Genomic DNA, 20,454 nt, shown 5'->3' with positions numbered 1-20,454 from the left:
TGGAATGAGAACCTTCAGCTTTGCAAAAATTAGAGGAAGCTGTTCACAGCCAACAATTACAAAGTAAAAGCATCTGAAAGACAGTAATTCAAAATACATTTATGTATAATTTCCCACCCCCAGAGAACCGTACTCAACTACACGGCCTCAGAGATTGGAGAGAAGACATCAAAATACTAATTTGAGAAAACACAATAAAAGGAGAATGCTGTGATTCACTCTAATTGAATATCTCATCATATGGATGACAGTAAATTTTGCTCCAGAACAGACATCCTGTCAGATAATTACAACTGGCAGCAGATGCAGGCAATGTGTTTTTAAAGTTGCGATCAAATCTCCAGCATCACACCTTCATAATCTTCCAAAGCACTCAGTTTTATTGGCACTCTTTCCTCAGTCACCCATCCATTTATTATTCCTCCTTTCTGCTTTGTGCAGAGTGTTCATGTGTATTTAGTGTTGCCTTACACCAGATTTTGGCCACTCACGTTTACAATGCTTGCCGTCCTCTGCCAGCGCGTAATTTGGCTTGCAGCGACAGCGGAAATGGGCTGCAGACTGCTGCACACAGTAGTGTTCACATCCTCCGTTGCTGATGGCACACGAATGGACAGCTAAAAAGGCCAGAAAAAAGTAAGTGACATGACAGATGGCCAGAGAAACTTAAATGAAGGGACAGAAAGAAAGGCAGGGACTGGGTGATAAATGAGCGATCATGAGATAATAAATCCAAACTGCAGATTCCTGTTAGTCTTTCTGACTTTCAGTTTGACCGCAGTGTCACATCTACAGGATTATTTCTCAGCGAGGTCATGACTGCTGTACTGACATTCCTACAGATTTGACTGGCAGGACCTCTGCGGTGGACAACCCTCGTCCATTGATGAGACTGAGGAAAGAGCCAGCTCAATCATCTTGCCTTGTCTGTTTTTTTTCTTCTAGCACATAGATGAAATCGGCCTGGACTCGACTCGATCCCTTCAGAGAAAACAACGGGTCCAACAGCCCGGCGTTTTTCATACTTGAAGGCTGGAGTCAAGATCCATCCATCACAAGTACACGTCAAACTGCAGAGTGCTTTCCAGCTCAAATATTATTCAGCCACACGCTAAGTGTGTGGGATACATCTGACCTCTGCTGGCAGATCGAGAACTGGATAAGATCAACAGAGCGGAGATTGAATTGATTTGAGGACATCTGCTCGTCTTTTTCTCCCTATGATTCTGTGCTGTCTTTTATCCACTATGTATGTGCTTATGCTATGAATAGTGCAAACATGAAAAACATGTATTCACTTCTTATATGGAAAGAAAAATTTCAGAGTTGATTTCAGTATTTGATCTATTTGTGAACATGAACACATTTTTCAGCTCGTCTCTGCGCAGTTTTAAAATTCAACTGTAAGCAGATGGATATGCAGTCTCACAGATAAACTTCACCTAAGAGTCAGCCCAGATGTGCACTATGATTACTAGCGCAATCAGTCATTTCTTCATGCAACAGCTGTCACACAAGGGCCTCTCAGGGACAGTTGGGTCCCAGCTATAGTACTGCTCTGCTCTTCAGTATAAGACAATGAAACTACTTTCGCTTTATGAAGCCAAGAAACACACGATTTCCACTCTAAATGTCACAGCACTGTTTACATTCCTGACTGCAGAAACTAGGGCCAGGTTTATACTCCTTTCTCTATCAGCTATTTCTGAAAAACCCAAACCTAAAGTATCTAGTGTGACAGAAACAACATACAGGTTACTGTGTCGACTCTGCAGAGGTCAAGAGTGACAGGATAACATTCAAGGAGGGAAGCTTACGTGAGAGTTCAAATAACACACTAGCAGAATTTAATGGTGGGAAAGGCTGGAAACATAACTAAACAAAAGTAGCTCAACATTACGGCTAAACTGATAAATCAACCAACATTTTTCTACATTCTCTAATAATAATTGTGTCACTTTGTTTAATTTTAAGTACTTATTATTTTCGCAACTTTATCTTTGTCATAGAGCGAACTCTTCATTCACTGTGAGCTACAACTCTCTAGGTCTAGACAAAAAAAATCTCAGCACAAGGTCCATTTAGTACCTGTTCTGGAGCTTTCTATTGAATCATGCAACCTTCCTCTTCATCAGATGGTGTTTGCCCAGTTGTCATAGTTCAAATGTCCATTTTTCTGAGCACTTTAAAGTAAGACTATGTAACTTTTACTGAACAAAAGCCACTATGACCACAAGTGGAAATTACATATTATTATTATTACATTATATTAAGAAATTATATTTACTTAATTATTCAGAAAAACCATACCACATAATACATGAAGTTTACAAAGGCATTGGCTGGTGACGGTCAAGGCTCCTCTGACTTTGCATGCAAATCTTACCAAAATGTCTTGTGCAATGTTTTTAATGGGCATTTAGCATGTGTATAGTACAAATTACACATTTGTGTGCATAGTGGCCAAACACTATCCAAAAAACACCTTTTTAAAATGCAAATTTGGAAAGTATTCATTATTGGTCAATTGATAGGCACACGGTCTTGTTATATATCACCATTAGTGGTAATAAGAAATACATGTTTTCCACCAAGGCAGTAAAATGTGAAGTTTAGCTGCTGATCTGAGCTTCTCTGCTGTTACCGTTATTGCCAATAATATTCAGAGCGCAGGAGAGAGAGTAACTACATGAAACTAATCCAACAACATAGTTTTTCTACCAGGGTAGTAAAGGTTTAGCTGTTTGACATGAGCTTCCAGCTGTAAGCTACCATTTTATTGCCAATTAGTGATAAGCTGACTGTCTCATAACAGCAACAACATAAACGACAAAGCCAAAACAGAGCGCTGGAGTGAGAGTAACTACATGAAATTAATCCAACTACATATGTTACACCACAAGCCAAAGCCAGCGCTGGAGAATAAACCAATCCAACTAACTTTACATGATTTTTCTACCAGAACAGTAAAAGTTTAGCTGGCTGATGCTTCTGTGCTCTAAGCCAACGTTCAGGTTTTATTGCCAAGTAACGTTACTGATCAGCTGATTGTCTCGCTAATGTAACCAGCAAAGCCAACCCACAGGCTGGAGAATAAGTAGGTGACATGAAATTAATGCAACTACATATTTCATACCACTGACAGGGGAAACACCTCACCTCTCTCTGTGATTATGGCCAGCTTCAAGCTAAAACTATCAAACAACAGCTTTCATTTGCGTCGCTAAAGTCTGACAAACTTAAGTTAATTAACGTTACCTGTCCAGCAGAAAACAGACAATTTCAGCACCACTTTGAAAACATCTGTCCCACATTATAGCCTTCCATCTGGGAAAATTCACAACATCCGTCATTTCTGCCGTCAGCGGTCTGCATCTGTCCCGGTCTGGCTTCATGGTATAAAGATACACAGGCTGTCGGCTCTCCTGCTAAATAACACGTGTGCTCCTTCATTTGTCCAAATGTCACTTCTCTTCTTACTTCTAATAAACCAGAAGACTTTTCAGAGACTGCATATTATTATTATTATTATCATCATCATCATCATCATCATTATCATCATCATTATTCCCTCTTCTTCTTCTATGGACGCATTTAATGTAGTGACGGGCGTCTACACTGCCGGAATTATACAGCAGAAGAAGAACGCTGTGATGACGAAACGCGCCGTTTATCCCTTGTCGTCTATGGTAGAAACATGAGGACAAAATACTACGACCTCCATAGAAGGGGGTGCCCGCGGTTATGTAGTGGCTCATTCTAAAGTAATAAAAACATAATGGTTCATTATGTAAGGTCTTTATACACCACTGAAAACATAGTTATGGATATTATATTGCATTTCTGTCATTAGATCCCCAGAAATATTTCACACTGAACCTTTAAGGACTTCTCATCCATGTCAGCTGAAGTTCTTGGATGTGTAAGTCAAAGCCCACTTAGATTAGAAAGAAAGAAAAAAGGAACCGTTTCTAAACCCAGAGAACAGGATCCACAGATATTAATATTTTTAATGCATTTGCACCTGTTAATATATTGAAAAGAAACAGTCAAAATATACTGCTTTATTGTAATGTTGTATTACAAAGTGTGTTGTGCAGTCTAGAGCTAAAACATCAGTTATCAGGTGCATATTGTGCCTTCACTAAGAGGAGACAGTGGACAGATGACAGGAAACAGGGACAGAGAGACAAGTGTAATCCGATTTACAAATATTTTGATAATCAAGTAACTGTGTAAGACATTTTTGAAGCAACATTGCCAAAAAATCCCCAAGTTCCAGCTTCTCATTTGTGAGGATTTGCTGCTTTACTTTATCTTTGTCTTGTCTGAACTGAATATCTTTGGGTTTTGGACTATTGGTGAAAAAAACAAGCAATTTAATGATACTTTTGACTACAGGAATTCTAGGACATTTCATAGGCCAACCAATAATCAATAAAGTAATCAGCACATTAATGGATAAATAAAATTATAGTTAGTTTGCTGCCTTAGTACAAATGTTCTCCAAGTCATGCTGGGGTTGATTCACTCACAGAAAACTACTTCAAAAAACAGCTTTCTACGAGACATCTACTGAAGGGAATTAATAATGGAATAACAAACTGGACTCAGTGTGGCTTTACCAGCAAATGTTATTTGAATCATCTCACAATAGGGTTTCTGTCCGAATCAAAGTGGTCATCGACTGCAACATCATGAATGTGGTTTACGTGATTAATTGTCCATGTCAAAAAGCATATGTGGCTAAACTTCAATGAAATAATGACCACACACTCACAGTAAAGAACCTTCCAGCCGATTAGTTCTTCCAGAACAGTGTTTCATTGTTTATGTGAGTTTTTAACAAGTGGGACCACACTATAAAGAGGAAGCTTTGGAGGCATTTATACTGATTTATATTTCTAATCAGATTATAGGAAGGATAGGACCTCAAATCATGTTGTAGTCAGCTGTGTTACTTGATGTTATGTTTTTAAACTTTGTGTATCACTTTCACACTTTTTTTATATAATTGCAGCACACCTGACAAACATCAGGGTGCTGTAATTGTAACATTAGCCACAGTATGCTAACAATGACCTAACAGGGACAAATTTCCTGTCAGCAGAATTATTTCTGTGCACAGAGTAAGCACTACCAGAAAGCTGTAATGTTTCTTACCGAGGCAGGTGCGGCCGTCCACGTGCAAGCGAGAGCCTGGGTAGCATTCACAGTGGTAGGAGCCCCTGGTGTTAACACATCTGTGCTGGCAGCCTCCATTGTGGACCTGGCACTCATCAATATCTGTAGGGAAGGAGGGAGAAAAGACACAGACAGAAGCAGGCAGGAGGAGAAAGACGGGATAGAAATTAGTGCAATTTGACTAAATCCTCTCATTATGAGAAAAAAAAAAATGGTCACAAGAATAAAGCCCAGATGAGCTTCCAAGCTGCGTGAGGAATTTTACGCCGTATTTAGGATAAAGACGCTCTCCAAGAAGAAAGGAGATGCTGGATGAGAAGGGAAAGTATTCTACAAGTGCACTGCAGCTCAAACAAACAAATTCCCCCATGTGGTAACAACTACTGAACATTTAAAGCCAAATTTAAATTCCTTTGCTTCTTGTCAAAGTCCCTTGGGTGCAGCAAACATATGGAAACTTAAATCAGAGGATGCAAAACATACACATTCCTCTCAGCCGAGCGTTGAGATTATAAACAAATACAAGAAGGGGGTTCTTCATCTGAGAAAGTGGTGGTGAGCAAAACAGGAGTGCCTCGCTGTGTGACCGGATTTCAAATGAAACAAGCCGTGATCCTAAACATTTCTCATTTCAGGGGTCAAAGACTAATAAATTGTTTTCCCTCAGTAGACCCCCTGTGAGATCTGAGCTGATTTACGAAGCCCTTCTCTGTTTGGAATTCCGCTAACAGCTCATCTGCCACCAGACTTCAGGAAAATGAGGACGTGAAGTCAAACCCGCCTCACCTCCAGGCCAGTGACAAGTTACCTGAGTGCTTCAACATTACTAAAAGTAGCACAGTGGGGTTATTGTAAATGTTGCTGACTGAAACAAGTGACGTGACGCATTAGAAAGGTGAGTATGAATGTCTTTTGGCTGCTGTATAAGGTCTATAAAAACAGCTAACACATCATAAAACACTATTAGCCAACGCCAAGTTAAATGTCTGGTTGAGAAATGTGTTGTTCAGTATAGCCCTGACTACAGCTATTTTCAGGAATAAACTATTTCAAGAATTCAGACAAATTCCTGTAAAAAGGAGCTGGTTTTATAAACTGGTTGAGTATTATAATTTACTAAGGAGAATTTTACTTTTTTCTTTTAGTGTTGTTTAGTACAAACTCTGGAAACACTGACTTTCCCACCACAGACCACACAGTTAGATTGTTTCCGGACACAGTTGTAAAGAATACATTAAACAATTTCATATTAATAAACCCCATAAATAATAAAAACAATAGACATTGTGCCCTTACTGGGAAAGGGGCAGGCTAGCCTGCACAGAATAACCGGTATAGTCTCATGTTGCTAATGTGTATCTCCTTTTTAACTGCCAAACTGAAGAACAATAACTGGGCCACACTGTGTCAAGATATTGCACAGTTACTTTTAATTACTGCTGTTTTTAAACACTTTTTACTTTTGTTTTTATATTTCGTTTTTGTTGTATTTTATTTAACAAGATTGCTGTCATTGTAGTTTCTATTCTACAAGTGAAATAAATGTAGAATTATTTCACTTGTTTTCTCTGATCTTTATATTTGACAGATTTTGCCTTTTGTATTTTTATGTGCGATTTTAAATGGTTGTTTGTTTTCACTGTTGTTTTTGCGTGGACCCCAGAAAGACCAGCGACTACGTTGTTGAAGCTAACGAATATCTAAATAAATCACATACCATCACCACCCTAGTGGCAGTAGAGATACAGACAACGGATGTAGCGTTTTAAAATATTGATTACAGCCGCATTAAGGTAGTACTTCTTGTGGCCAGTGGTTAAACGAATATGAATCTCAGAGTCTCTGTAACATAGGAAAAGAATTTGGCCTCCATAGTGCTCGTGTCATGCTGTGTGGGATGGAGGGAGCTGGACAATCTGAGCCTCATCGTGCACATTACATACCACCACATCACAGTCTTCATGATCCCGCAGTACACACAAACAGAATATGACCTGTGATTTACTCATAAATCAGGTCTTTACAAGCCCCAAAATACATCATCCGGGAATTTTGGAACATGGAGGAGGGAAGTGTCATAAATTATAAAACCTTAGTGGTTAATATGATGCATGAAACACTGATTCTCCTAATAATAACAAGGATAGGATTAGGATAAGAACAAAAATGTATTGTACGAGCATAAAGGGACTAAAATCCACTTGCTTAATGGTTCCAGTAAAACCCGGCCAAGACAGCTAAATTATAGAAATATCCTTCAGCTGAACCCATCTACTCCCAATAATATCCCCCGGCATCTTCAAATATAGTGTTTGGGGCAGAAATTAGCTTTTAAACTTTCCTCTTCTTTGAATCTCTGCTGCCAAACTTCAGCTCCACTGCGTCCAGGAAAGCTGGCTGGAGCAGTCCTTTCGTTTTTCCATCCACGCTGCATGCCGTCTTTTGGTTTGGTTTTTCATGAAATGGATCCAGCGCTGTGGAGATGATGCTCCTCTGACAACTGCAGCGCGCAGTCAGTGAATCCCCTCCAGCCTGGTTTCCACTTCCAGAACATGATCCCCTCCTCGAGCTTGGAGCCAAAGCCTCTGCAGCCATTGGCTTTTACAGAAGGAGCATTAATTCTCTGCCCGCAGCCACCTACAGCACGGTGTCGTCTTTATGGGAAACTATTTTGGTCCGTTTCCGAAAGGTGATTTGTTTATTGTGCGCAGAAGATAAATTATTTCTGTCAGTCTTGATTTATCTCCAAGAATGACATCTAAGTAACACAGCAGATCAGAGGGATTATCAGCATTATGGAAATGTTAAATGTAAAACGTGTTTCATCTTGTGCATTTAACCCAGAGCGCTGCAGTCCTGCCAAACATGAAAAGAAATATTCAATCATAATAGTGTATCTGGTTTCTAGCCCTGTTTGCGTTAGCATTACAAAGCTCCTCTCATGATTCATAGTTCATGTTTTCATGCGCTGTAATCTGTGTCGATAAAAGCAAACCTCCCCTGCTGCTCTGATCAGAGACAAAGTTATCGGGCAGTGCCAGATGGAGCGTACAGCAGACACATTATCAGTGGGACTGATTAGGCAGTCTGGCTGTGGAGAAGCATTAATACTCTCACTACTGTAATTAACTCCATGTATACACTAAGTCCTACTGTATATAAAAATGGTGAAGACATGTGCAACCAAAAATCTATTTATAATGCTTTGAGAAATGAGTGTGAATTCTGAAAAGACACATTTTGAAGTTTATATAGTTGCATTTTCTACTTTTTTAAAGGGTAAAATGAATTTATTGTAAAATAAAAATGTCACAGATTCTCACTTGTTTAACAGTATAAACAGAATAAATATGTTCCTCTTAATGCCAGACCTGGAGTGGAAGTATTGAATCACTGCTATCACAGCTTCATCGTGCATTTTGGATGTGAAATCATCACTTACCTGCCGCCAGGTAGCCACGGTTGTAGCTATTATATCCATGGTATCCATGGTAACAGTGTGGCCTATAGCAAATCCTTCTATAGTAACTTTGTGGATAGTTTGCAGCAGATGTCAGACATGCCATCGCTTCAATTAACAACAAAAAGAAAATCCACCATCCTGATGAGAAAGCCATGGCCCAAAAGTGAAATGTAACTTCACGTAGAGGATTTAATAAAAATTAAAAAAAATTAAAAGCTTACTGTAAAAAATTAAACAACGTAAACATTATTTTTGTTAAGCACATTTGCAATGAAAATGTTGAATTAATGAGCAGTTCTCCAGGTGCTGAATCCTGGTCTGATGTAACACTGTTACTACTTTTTATTCGTTCTGCCTACTGATTTTTCTCTCCCCTCCTCCATCTCCCTCTCTCTTTCACCCTCCCATCTACTAAATGTCACATTAAAGATCCTCCCCCGCCCCCTCTAAACTCTCTAACACTAAAAGTGTATCCAGCACTGCAAGAACTACAAATTTTTATCCTGCATTTTACCAGCCAACCCTCAATCCCTCAATGATTTACTACATTTCACTACTGGGCCACTGTATTTAATGGTTGCTTCAAAGAATGTTATGTGATAAAAAAGTGAGATTTATGAGTGCACATCACTCGTTTTTTGAGTGTAAAGAATGTGAACAGACTAAAGGATGTGCTGTCTATATTTTTCTTTTGATATTGACATGCATAAAAAAAAAACTGCCACCAAAGGAAAGCCAAATTTGATAAGTGCCAGAAATCAAATTCAGTATTTATAATCCAAACATCTGAGAAAGGAATGAGCCTTGCCGTGAAACCGTCTATTCATGGGCTAAGCATTGTGCGCTCTCATCTGTTGCCAACACATATACACAACAGCACTACAGCAGCAGGACCACGGCAGCATTTTGTAGAGCTCATAAAGAGCAAAGCATGTCCATGGTCAGCATCACTTCCATGTTTTGAACAGAAATGGACCTCGGAGACCTCTGCGGGATACAATGACCTTTCTTCTCAATAATGCACCTTAAAGCTTCTGTAACAAACACCTGCACAGTCATTACATCAGGCCGCGAGCATCTGAGGAGTACTCAAGCTCAGACAGACCGGAAGAAACTGATACAGATCGTTTTTGTGACACTACACGCCATCTTAACCACAACTCTGCACACACGCCACACATAAAATGAATATTTGTGCAGACCTCAGAATCATGTGGACAATGATGGCAGCCAGGTGAAGAGGCAAGTAGCCTGCTCAAGCATGGAAGACAGATGATAGGCTCAGAGCCATAACTGTAAGATACCTTGCCAAAGTAAAAAAATCAAAATAAAATACCAGAAAAATCCAGGAGAGACCAACAGCAAGATGTTTGTCTTCCAAAAAAAAGACTCAAGAGTAACTAATACCTGTTGATTTTGGAAGATGTTACTTGCACACTCCTCCATCTCACTATTAAGACAGGTGCCAAGCACTGGCAGACCGTTACGCTCTTCTTGGTCCAAGCAGTAAAGTTCATTTGGCATGACGGCTAAAATGTTGACACTGCACTCAGCGTGACAGCAGTTACTGTTGGCTTCTTCAGTACCATTTGTATCAATGATGCTTATTTAAAATTGTAAAAATTCATAAATGAATAAAATGGAATTTGACCAGGAGCTTGGATCTAGGGAACTCTCCAGAAGGGATTAAATTGTAAATTCAGTATGTTTTTTTGGGGTGGGGGTGGGGGGGGGTTGCCACTAACAAAAGATGCGTTTGTTCGTTTCTTGCCCATGCCAGCACTAATAGCATATTAACATCCCATAGCAGATGTCTTTCATTAAAAGAAATATAGCATGTTGCCAAGGACAGGATTCCCCAAAAGAATTAATGTGGTTGTGTACGATCCCCCGAACCATTTATTCTTAACAGCTAAATGAATGGATCTTCTCTCTCATGCGGAATCTGCCCAGCAGCCCTCCCATCTACAGTTGATCACTTTCTGCAGACGCAGCGCTACACATGCAATGCTAACTTAAACATCCTCAACATTCATCCAGCTTCTTTTACCCCGATTAATACTTCTGCCAATTACAGACAATTACGACACTAATGCTGGGGGGAGGTAGCTGTTTTCCTTCAATTTCCACCAGTGGTGGAGGGCAGAGAGCTATGAAAGCCAGCTGTGACAACGTTTCCATCAACTCTCCTAATAACCGTGACCTGGATCGGATCTCTCACTGTTTCCTCCAGCAGACAGCCACACTGCAGAGCACTCCAGCGTCTCTCTTCTAGGCTTGGCTGCTGCACAGAGGAATCATTACTCTGATTAAACCAACCCACTCGCAGAGATTTCCTAATCAGGAACATCAAACTATGATGGAGCAAAAAGAAATCTCATGGGAAAGTATCGGGAAGAAGCGCAGTTCTGGTGAGCTGTGGTTTACAGATGCTCAGGCTCATGATAGACTAGTAGCACACTTCCTCTTATAACACCTCTAACCCCTAACCCTTCACATGCACTTCCTGTCCTCTTCTCATTTCTCCTTACAATTTTCTTGTATTAATTGCACTATTCATTAACTATTTCCCTAGATATTTACCCCATTGATGCCGTACACGCTTACAGCTCTTACTAGTATTTATTGCTGCTCTAGGCTAACTATTATCTAATGTCACTTGTAGATCTCCTACTTTATTAATGCTTTATTAATGCTTGTATGTCGTTCCTCAAATTTAAGGCGCTTTGGATAAAAGCGTCAAATGAATACATGCAATGGTAGCTGCACTTTCAGTAGGATCACCAAATTCGTTTGGATTCATCCTGTGGAAAGCATGAATGTCTGAACCAAATTTCAAGGCAATATCTCCACTAATTGTTAAAATATTTCGGTTGAGCTGCCATACCTAGAGCTACAATGCATGACTAAAAATATTTAACAGTGTAGTGGGTGTTGAGTGGTGTAAGGTCACAAAGCCGGGTAAAAGAAATCTCAAATATAGTGTTTGTTTGTTTTCCAAGGAATATTAAATACTATGACCATTTTGTGGAGCTGACCATTTGTGTTTCCAAAAGAAATTTACACTCAACAACATTTTCAGTGTAGTGATGTGGATTTTCAGATCAGATGACATTTTGTCTGTACATTATGACAACCAGAACCCCAATATCTGGTATCCTGTTACTGAAATTGAACTGATACACAACCCAGCTCCACAACAAAACATATATTGTAGAGGACTCACCTTGACAAGTTTTCCCATCTTCATTTAGTTTCAGTCCAGGAGGACACCTGCAGTAGAAACTTCCAATGGTGTTACAGCAGAGAGCCTCACATCCTCCGTTGGTCTCCTCACATTCATTCACATCTGATGTAGGGAAACAAGGACAAAGTTAATCCTGCAGTCATTAAAATTACGACCAAAGGCAGAAATGAAAGAGAACTAACTGTTGCGGAAAAACAGTCAAATGTGTTTAAAAAGCTTGGTGTTTTGGTGAAAACAGCATTGAGCTTTTTTTTAGTGGAAAATATTAAGAAAAAAATGTGTCTTCCCTTTCATGTCAGTCTGATTAAGTTTTAAATGTTTTCTGTGATTAAATTTGGATGTAGCTTTTAAAAGTGTGGAAAGTGCTCAAGTGCCTGGAAATTCATGAGAATTTCTGTGGGAAATTGTGCACCGTTTCCATCCCTAAACTCGACTTCTTGGTACCAACAACTATCATGGAAAATGTAAAAAAAAAGGAAAAATGCATAATATATCCAAAACGGGAACAAAATGTATGAAGTAATAAAGTTAGTGGGACAAAAGAAAAGTAACATATTGTCCTCATAAACTGTAAACTCCCTTCAACATGAACCAGGACTAGGCATTTGTCAATCATGCAGAACCTCCAAAACACTTCAACAAGAAGTCACAGTTTTTCCATTTCATTTCCATCAGCTAAATATCCTGCAAAAGCTGTCATCAACTAAAGTAGATAAAAATCTTACCCTCCAGTTCCCAAACTACACATAATGACTCGCATCAGATACAGGTGCTGACAGTTCATCATATACCATATTTGAGCTGCAGAGCTTCTCCGTAATGAGGAGATATTAAAATTGAAAATGAAAGGAGTAATGTGTTAAGGGTTGTTCGATTCTTACTCTGCAGTTTCAGGACACATCTCCACATTGCCTGCATTACTGTTAAATTTCATTCATATGGGGGTTTGTCATGAGAGATTACACTCACAGTGTACTTTTAGACTTGATGACATGGGGCTGTTTCATTTGCCATGCCAACCGAAGGAATCTTGGACTGAAAACTGAAAGCCATGGAGAAAATTAGGAGGGAGCATTCACTTGGCACTAATCAGCTTGTAAACTTTCTCCATGTCCATAAAACAGGAGAGTTACTGTACAGAGGAAGAGTACGAACGCTAAGAAAATTGCTTTAACATTTTCCCCCCTCTAGCAACTTTTGGTACACTGCGATGCCAGCGTTTAACCAGCCAATTAAACTATTTCTCTCTCAGTTTACAACATCTGGAAATGGTCACAGCAAAAACACTGCACTATTTCTATTGACAAGTGTTTCAAAACTGTCATAAAACCTAAACACATACAACATGTAATGAAATGTTACCTTTACCTTCAAGAATTAATTTTACTATACTATGAAACATAATTCCTAATCAATTTATTACTCCAATCCTTCCTAGCAAGACTGGATAAATTGCAGCTAAAGATCCAATTTGGATGCTCGTTGATTTTTATTTGGGAATGACATCATAAGAGCTTGATTTAATGAGTCTGGGGGTGAGAGAGTGCCTGCCTTTTAGTACAGTTCATTTCACTTGCTAAATAAGCAACGTACTGACAGTGGGTTTGAAGAAAATTATGCAGAAACAACCAGACTAAAGAAGACAAGTGATGGTGACTGAGCAGAACGCGCCTTGAAGCCAAAGGCAGGATTAAAGACCCTGAGGGATCCTGTGGTGAGCATCTGCCTCATGAGTGTGTTTGTGTTGTGCTGAGTGTGAGGGCGTCTATCCCACACTCTTTCCCCCCTGAGGCCACACACCTGTGTGGCAGCGTGAGCAGGGGTCTGCCCAAGGTCAGTGTCACACTCATCATTCTCCAAGTCTTTCTGCCCAGATAGCAAGCAGGAATGTTGAAGTGCTACAGGTCAGAATACGTAACGCAACATATTGTCTACAGACGATCAATAAAGTTAAATAAAGCATTTTGTTTAGAAAAAGATCCCCCCCGGTCAGTTGTATTAAGTTTAGCCAAAGTCATGTTTAGAGGACAGAAGAAACTCATTAGAGGAAAGCCATGCGCACAGGCTTTATGTCTTAAAAATGGCAATGAACATTTGTTATGTACTTTTAGTTTGTTTGTATGGTATTAATATCTTATATTACAATGTCTTCAATTATACTGATGCACTTTTACAATGAGGACCACATTGGAAATCAATAAATAGTTCCAAAAATCTGCCATAAAAAACAAAAAAGAGAGATGAACCAGATTTTTGTTATATGTGGCTGCAACATGGAAAGATTACCTTTTCTAATCAGTATATATCTATGTACTAGTATAAGCTCATTTCAAAACAGAAACATTCCCTGCCATAAAAAGCATTTTCTCTGAATGGTAAACTCAATGAACTCTGAATGAGCGAGTCTGGGGATTGGAGCAGAGGCTGTACCTTCACCTGACTCCAGGGTGCATTTCATCACCCTCACCCCTCATCAATCCGTCACCGAGCTGAACCTCCAGCAGAGTGATGAGACACATCTAAAAAAAACATCAAAACAAGAGCTGTTGGCAAGGAGGGCGTTTAAAGATCAACGTCCAGTGAACATCAGATCACCAAGGTTTCTTCTCCTTGACCTGAGACTCTGGGGAGTCCAGATGCCTGAACCAAAGTAGTGTCTGCAGCCCCTAGGTCAGGGTCAAAGGCTAAAGCTCAGGGTCAAACCCATGTAGGGAGAGTTGCACATGATTATTCATTGTTAAAAATGTTCAACTATTTCGTTAATCTTTTAGTCTATGAAATATCTGCAAATAGTGATGTACTTGTTTCAATTATTCAATTTAGTTGGGAAGACAAAGACAGATGAATGATCAGAATGCAAAGACAACGTGACGCAGAGGCATGAAAACACTATGAACCTATCATTTAACTAATCGCACTAAAAAGCTTATAATGTACTCTAAAAATCTATCAAAGAGGTGTTGATTTAACTGTATACTCATTTTGGAGCCTGTAGTTAGTGGTTTGGTATTTTATTGCAGAGTATTTAGGGTTTCCCGTAGTGCTGTATAACAGAGGTGGACCACCTTGCCTGAAACCAAGACTGCTCACATCATTAAGAACAAAAAAACATTTTTATGAAATAAAACGTTAACCTTTGGGAAAAGAGCAGAGACTCACACAGCAAATGACATGCATTTACTGGCTGTTTCTAATTTTCTTTTCTATTGTTTAATGAGGATAACAAACCTCAGAGTAAGTTATGAGCCAATGCCAAATTTCTCAATGCTGTTATGTCTCCTTGTGAGTGAAATACAAAACAAAAACACATCTGTAAAATGGGTAAAAACTCTGTTCCAAAGCAATCAGGTAAAGAATTAAAAACAACAAAAGAATTAAAACTCTCGATTGTGTTTCTGAAAGTTCAGCTGCTGCAAAGCTCAGGGTTTACATTCCTCTGCTGTATTGTGTGACTTCCTGTGATAAGGACAACAGCCACTGCTCCCAGGAGGGCGGGGCTAATGTCTGGGTAGACCGCGAGAGGGCCTACAAAAACCACCAGACTTCTGATATTATCTCAGGGGGTCATGGACCGGAAAATTGAAGAATTCATCGAGGATCAGGAGGGGGGACGCCAAGGATAGCCTAACCTTTCCTTTTAAGGCCCTGATCTATAATCCTGCTGGTTAATAATGTGCTTTGCTAGTGTTCATTCCTGGTTGCATTCCCTGCTGTCCTCCCAGCTGCTTTCATTTACCAGGTGCTATAAAGATGGGGATCACCTAGAAGCTCCGTGAGACGTATCAGAGTCAGAGGTTTCATTCAGACGGGGATTTCTGTGTGGCTGACCTCCACATGTGGCAGCAGGACGGTTCATGACAACATCTTGTCTGACTAGCAAACCAATCATCTTATTTTCTATTTTACTTAACTCTTTTATATATTGCCTTAATGCCTCTTATGTCCTATATACATCACTTTGAATGCCTTCTTGTTAAAACGTGTAATATAAATAAACTTGCCTTTTGCAGCGCCACAAGGCTGCCTGGCAGAAGCTCAAATGAAACAGATGAACTGGTGAAATGTGCTCACCCAAGCTCACAAAAGTTATTATAAAAGTTATTTTAATGGACCCTATAACCCGTCATGGATTTCACATGGATATTCTCCTGGTGTCAGATATCACAAGAATCCCAAAGATACATTCAAAATGTTTTATCCAAGCATTACCTCTGCGGTTTGGGTCATTCTGTACTTTAAGCTCTAAGGTTTCCTTGTAATGCTTTTCTATCAGACTGCTGTCTCTGTGGTATGGAACATTTACAGGTAGACTGCAGGCAAACAAGGGCAGGGATCAAGAAGCCTGTTCACTTCACATGCCAGGTGTAATCAGGTTGGTCTTCTGCTTAAGGTCTAAATATATTAGTGAACAACAAACAGAAGGTTTGGTAGCACAACATTTCTGGCATATTTCACAGTATTTCAGGAGGCAAAGCTTTCGTGTAAATATGAGAGGAGATGGCTGAAATTGATAACATTGGTTGGTAAGCTCTTTCAACAAATTAAACATTGAGGCCATGATTTTACACATTAGACAAAAAACAGGACGTATTTCTTTCTTTTCCTTCTCTGCACGGCATCAGCTCAAGTACAACATTGCCCCCTGCTGTCAATCTCATGCTACATCTATAATAGCCCTGATGTGCTGCTGGATGTTTATCAAGTTGACACTATGTGATTCTGCTTCCTCTCTCTCATTTATCCTGTAACTAAAACACAGCTGCCACAATATAATAATTCAAAGTCAAAGAAGACCACACTTAACTTGTCCAAGTGCACACTCTGGAACACATCTTTCACTCTGGTTCACCGCACTGACTTACACCAGAAAAGTATGTATGCTGTATTAAGCTTCCAATAATGTCCACCCCTAATCCTAGTTGACGTATTCTTAGTGCTCGTTATGGGAACAAGTTTCTTCCTGATGCCCTGTAATTGTGGCCACTGTGGCAGCTGAGCTGTTAAGTGGCACTATCATTCGGACGTGATGTGGCTTTCCTGAAAGAAGAATGTCCCCTTTAATGATGACAGACTAACCGCACACAGAACCCTGTGATGTGTATCCACTGATGTTTAAGACTCCTGTACCTCCTTTCACAAACCTCTAATGTTTCCATGAAGTCATTCATCTGTCTCAAGTTTGGAGTAAAAAGTCTCACCGTGGAGTAAAGGGTGTTACAGTATAGGCACTGAGCGCTTCGCAACAAAACAAAACATTCCCCGAGCACAGCAACAACAATGAGGTGCTGGTAGATAGCAAGATAAGTCTATCAAAAAAACCAAAAAACTACAGCACACTGATCTGATATCACAAATAAAGTAGTCAAAGTCAGATCAGTGTGCGGTAGTTTTTTTTTTTTTTTTTTTTTTTTTAAAGGCATTGCAACCAGGTGGCAACTACTCGTCTCAGTGATGAAACCAAAGCGTTTTAAGGTGCTGTACCTCGGATGACGCTAAATAAACCCTAACTGTCAACGTAAACACTTTCTCTCTGGAAATATAAAATCATCACAAGCTTTTAGCGTCGTATTTAGAGCTGCAACAATTAGTTGATGAATGGATTAGTCGACACCATTTGGATCAATTTCCAGGTTCTGAAATGTTGGAATTACTATAAACTGAATATTAGGACTTTTGGTTGGTTGATGATGTGACATTGGGTTCAAGAATACTCTAATAGGCATTGTTCACCATTTTCTGATGTTTATAGACCAAACGAATAATCAGTTAATTGAGAAATTAATCAGTAGATTAATCGACAATGGGGATTATCATTAGTTGCAGCACTAGTCTTGTGCAGATTTTGGTAAAGTTATGAAAATCTTTGCTGCAACCACAGACAAGTAGCATACTGCTGTGCTGAGAGAAGCACTGAGAGGCTGACTGACTCTTGGTAAAAATATTAATCAAGGGACTTTTATTATTTGTGCATGTTTGACCACAAGGATTTGTGTGTTTAAGTTTGTTTAGTGAACATTCTGCTCCAATGAGCCCTAAACTCCTCTAATCCCCATTTTGATGATCCAATTCACTGCACTGCCAGGTAAGCACGCAAGAGTATGCGTTTCATGTGCACACATTTGAGTGTAGGTACTCATGCATGTTTATGTGTGATGGGATAGTCCATGCTTAAGCCAGCTGCTTCTCAGATTAATTTTTTACCCTCTTCTTCATTGCAGCTTAGGGTAACTATCATAACTCCTTCATTCCCAGACGCAGGCTGTCCTACAAGAAGTCATAGACCTCAAACTGAAAATCATGTTTTATGCTGATAGAGACAATCGCAAAGTTCTCTCACATCACTGTTCTGACTGTAATCATTTGATGGAAGGTGCCTGACAGAGCAATGAGTCTGGGGAGAAGTTGTTTTTCCCTTCACCTGCGGATAACCAGACATTTCTGACTTCTGTCAATCATTTTTAATGTCAGTAAAAGTTACAGACTGCAACACAGCTGCATGAACCTATGCGTGTCTCCAGAATAATATTTTATGATCTACACAGACAAACAGGAGGAACAAATACCTTGTGGACCTCAGGGGATTGCCCTCTGACCCTTTGCGTGTTCTCTCAGTGCTCTACCTGCTGGGACTGGTCTTTTCCAACTCTGACCCAGGAGTTTTGAGTGGGACAACACATGCAGGCCAGCAGGAATCCAAAAAATTACTTGTTGTGGTTTCCAGCCTGTCTCCCTCTCTGTCACATATGTGAGATATGCTGCTGTGGTATGTGAAGGGTCTTAGCTCAGTGTCTGCTCAGAGACATTTACCTGCTGGGCAAAAGGTGGCAGGTACATGACAGACTTTCATGCTCGGGGTGTACAGGGAGAATCAATACTGATACTGATTATTTCTTCACAAGCTGAAGTGGGACACAACGTGGTTTCACAGTTGTTCAAACTTGAAAAGAACAGCAGTCAAATACACAGTCCCCTGGCTACATCTAATTCTAAGGCACAAGGCTTTGTTTTCATGGTGGTGCATCGATGTATTTTCCTGACCTTGAAATAAGCTTTGTCTTTGATGATTTCATACCCAGCATGGCACAAAGGTAGCAGGACAGCCGCAACAAGATCGGAGCGCCACATAGATGAGGCAGCCTGAAGCCAGATATCCTAAGTCTAAGTCTCTTTTCTTTGCAGCCTCTCAGTTGTTAATTAGGCGATTCCACCAGAAAGCATACACTTACTCTCACAGATTCATCTTGTGAATTTAGATAGACATAAAGACTCCCATTCAGGGAGAGTGTTGAAGTCGCATTTGCATTTGGCCGACTGGCATGCTTCATTCATGATTTACCATCCGTGGCTCATTCATCAGCTGCTTGGCTACCAGCTGACTCGTCCCGTCCAGTCATATTAGTTAAAGATGTCCTAAGCTGACCCCAAGGATACCTGGACCGATGATGGCATATTTTAATTAATCTGTATCAGCTACAATAAGCACAGTCAAGAAGTGGTAAACTGTTGCTAAGTGTTGCTAGCTCCTTCTAGTTAAAATGACATATGATGCGTGTCCTATCAGCTGTCACTGATAAGGTCAATTCCTTGAGAGACTTGATGAGGAGGACAGAAATGTGTTTGTCAGATTTGTGTGCTCCCTACAGGCCAGTCTGCGTAATCGCCAAAGGTCACATTTAGGATTTGATGTTTATGTATGTGTTTGTTATGCTTTGGGATTTTTTTGAGTGCTCCCTTAAATATGTGCAATCTAACAGCTATAAATGATTACTTCTGCAAATGTCTCTGACAGTTTAAGTTTAACATAACGTGACCATAGCAAGAATGCCAGCAAAGCAGTCTGTACTTAGATGAGGTAAAACAGAGTTATGAGATTCAAACTACAGTCTGATTTTTTTTAAACTGCATTGACATGTGGAAAGCGACTGACACCCCCTCATAACATTTGTTTCAGATTGGCATTTGTTTTTCACACCTCACGAAACATCAGGAAGACACTGGAGGGAAAACAGAAATTAGAAGTTTGGTTCACTGGAATACACAAGGAGCTGATAGGGAGGAACAGAGACAGCCAGCAAAAGCAGATTTAGTAAGAAGGTAGCGGTAGATAAGGAGAACCAGGGCACCACTGTCAGATAAAGGGATCAGTGCACGCTGATTATTCCTCTAATTGTATTTTACGAACTCTTGTCACTGCCAATTTACACAAACTTAATGCACTCGCCCCCAGCGCGACCAGAAGTGACCTTTCATCAGGAATGCTGTAAAGAGCCTAATGAGACAGGGTGGGAGCCCAGACTCGGCACAATTATGGGAGATTAGGGTGCTACGCAGGATGCAATGGCAGGTAGGAGGGCAAGTACATACCCCACCCTGACTGCAACGCACTCCCTCTCATTAGAGATGCTTTACTGCCTTCACTGGAAAAGGACTTCTCTCTCTCGCTGTCTGTCTCTCTCTCGCCTAAATATCTCACAGTGGTTTAGGATGGGGCAGCAAAAGAAGAGGGAATACTGACTGAATTTAAGGATCCATTGCTTTTGTCTACGAGGGATCAAACAAT

General features: G+C 40.0%; 1 protein-coding gene across 1 annotated transcript in view; it reads right to left on the bottom strand.

The window, feature by feature from the left end:
* megf6b (multiple EGF-like-domains 6b) overlaps positions 1 to 20,454 on the bottom strand; it is a 103,415-nt gene that overhangs the window by 18,057 nt on the left and 64,904 nt on the right. Inside the window, exons 5-7 of the mRNA XM_046075247.1 lie at positions 11,874 to 11,996; positions 5,164 to 5,286; positions 492 to 617 (exon numbers count right to left, since the gene is read on the bottom strand). Of these exons, the coding sequence (XP_045931203.1) occupies positions 492 to 617; positions 5,164 to 5,286; positions 11,874 to 11,996 (372 nt within the window). The remainder of the gene's footprint in view (positions 1 to 491; positions 618 to 5,163; positions 5,287 to 11,873; positions 11,997 to 20,454) is intronic.

The sequence above is a fragment of the Micropterus dolomieu genome, linkage group LG18 (assembly GCF_021292245.1).
Source record: "Micropterus dolomieu isolate WLL.071019.BEF.003 ecotype Adirondacks linkage group LG18, ASM2129224v1, whole genome shotgun sequence".
In the NCBI taxonomy this organism is placed as follows: Eukaryota; Metazoa; Chordata; class Actinopteri; order Centrarchiformes; family Centrarchidae; genus Micropterus; species Micropterus dolomieu.
The sequence above is the reverse complement of the archived record's forward strand: the minus strand, read 5'-3'. Positions and strand labels throughout refer to the sequence as shown.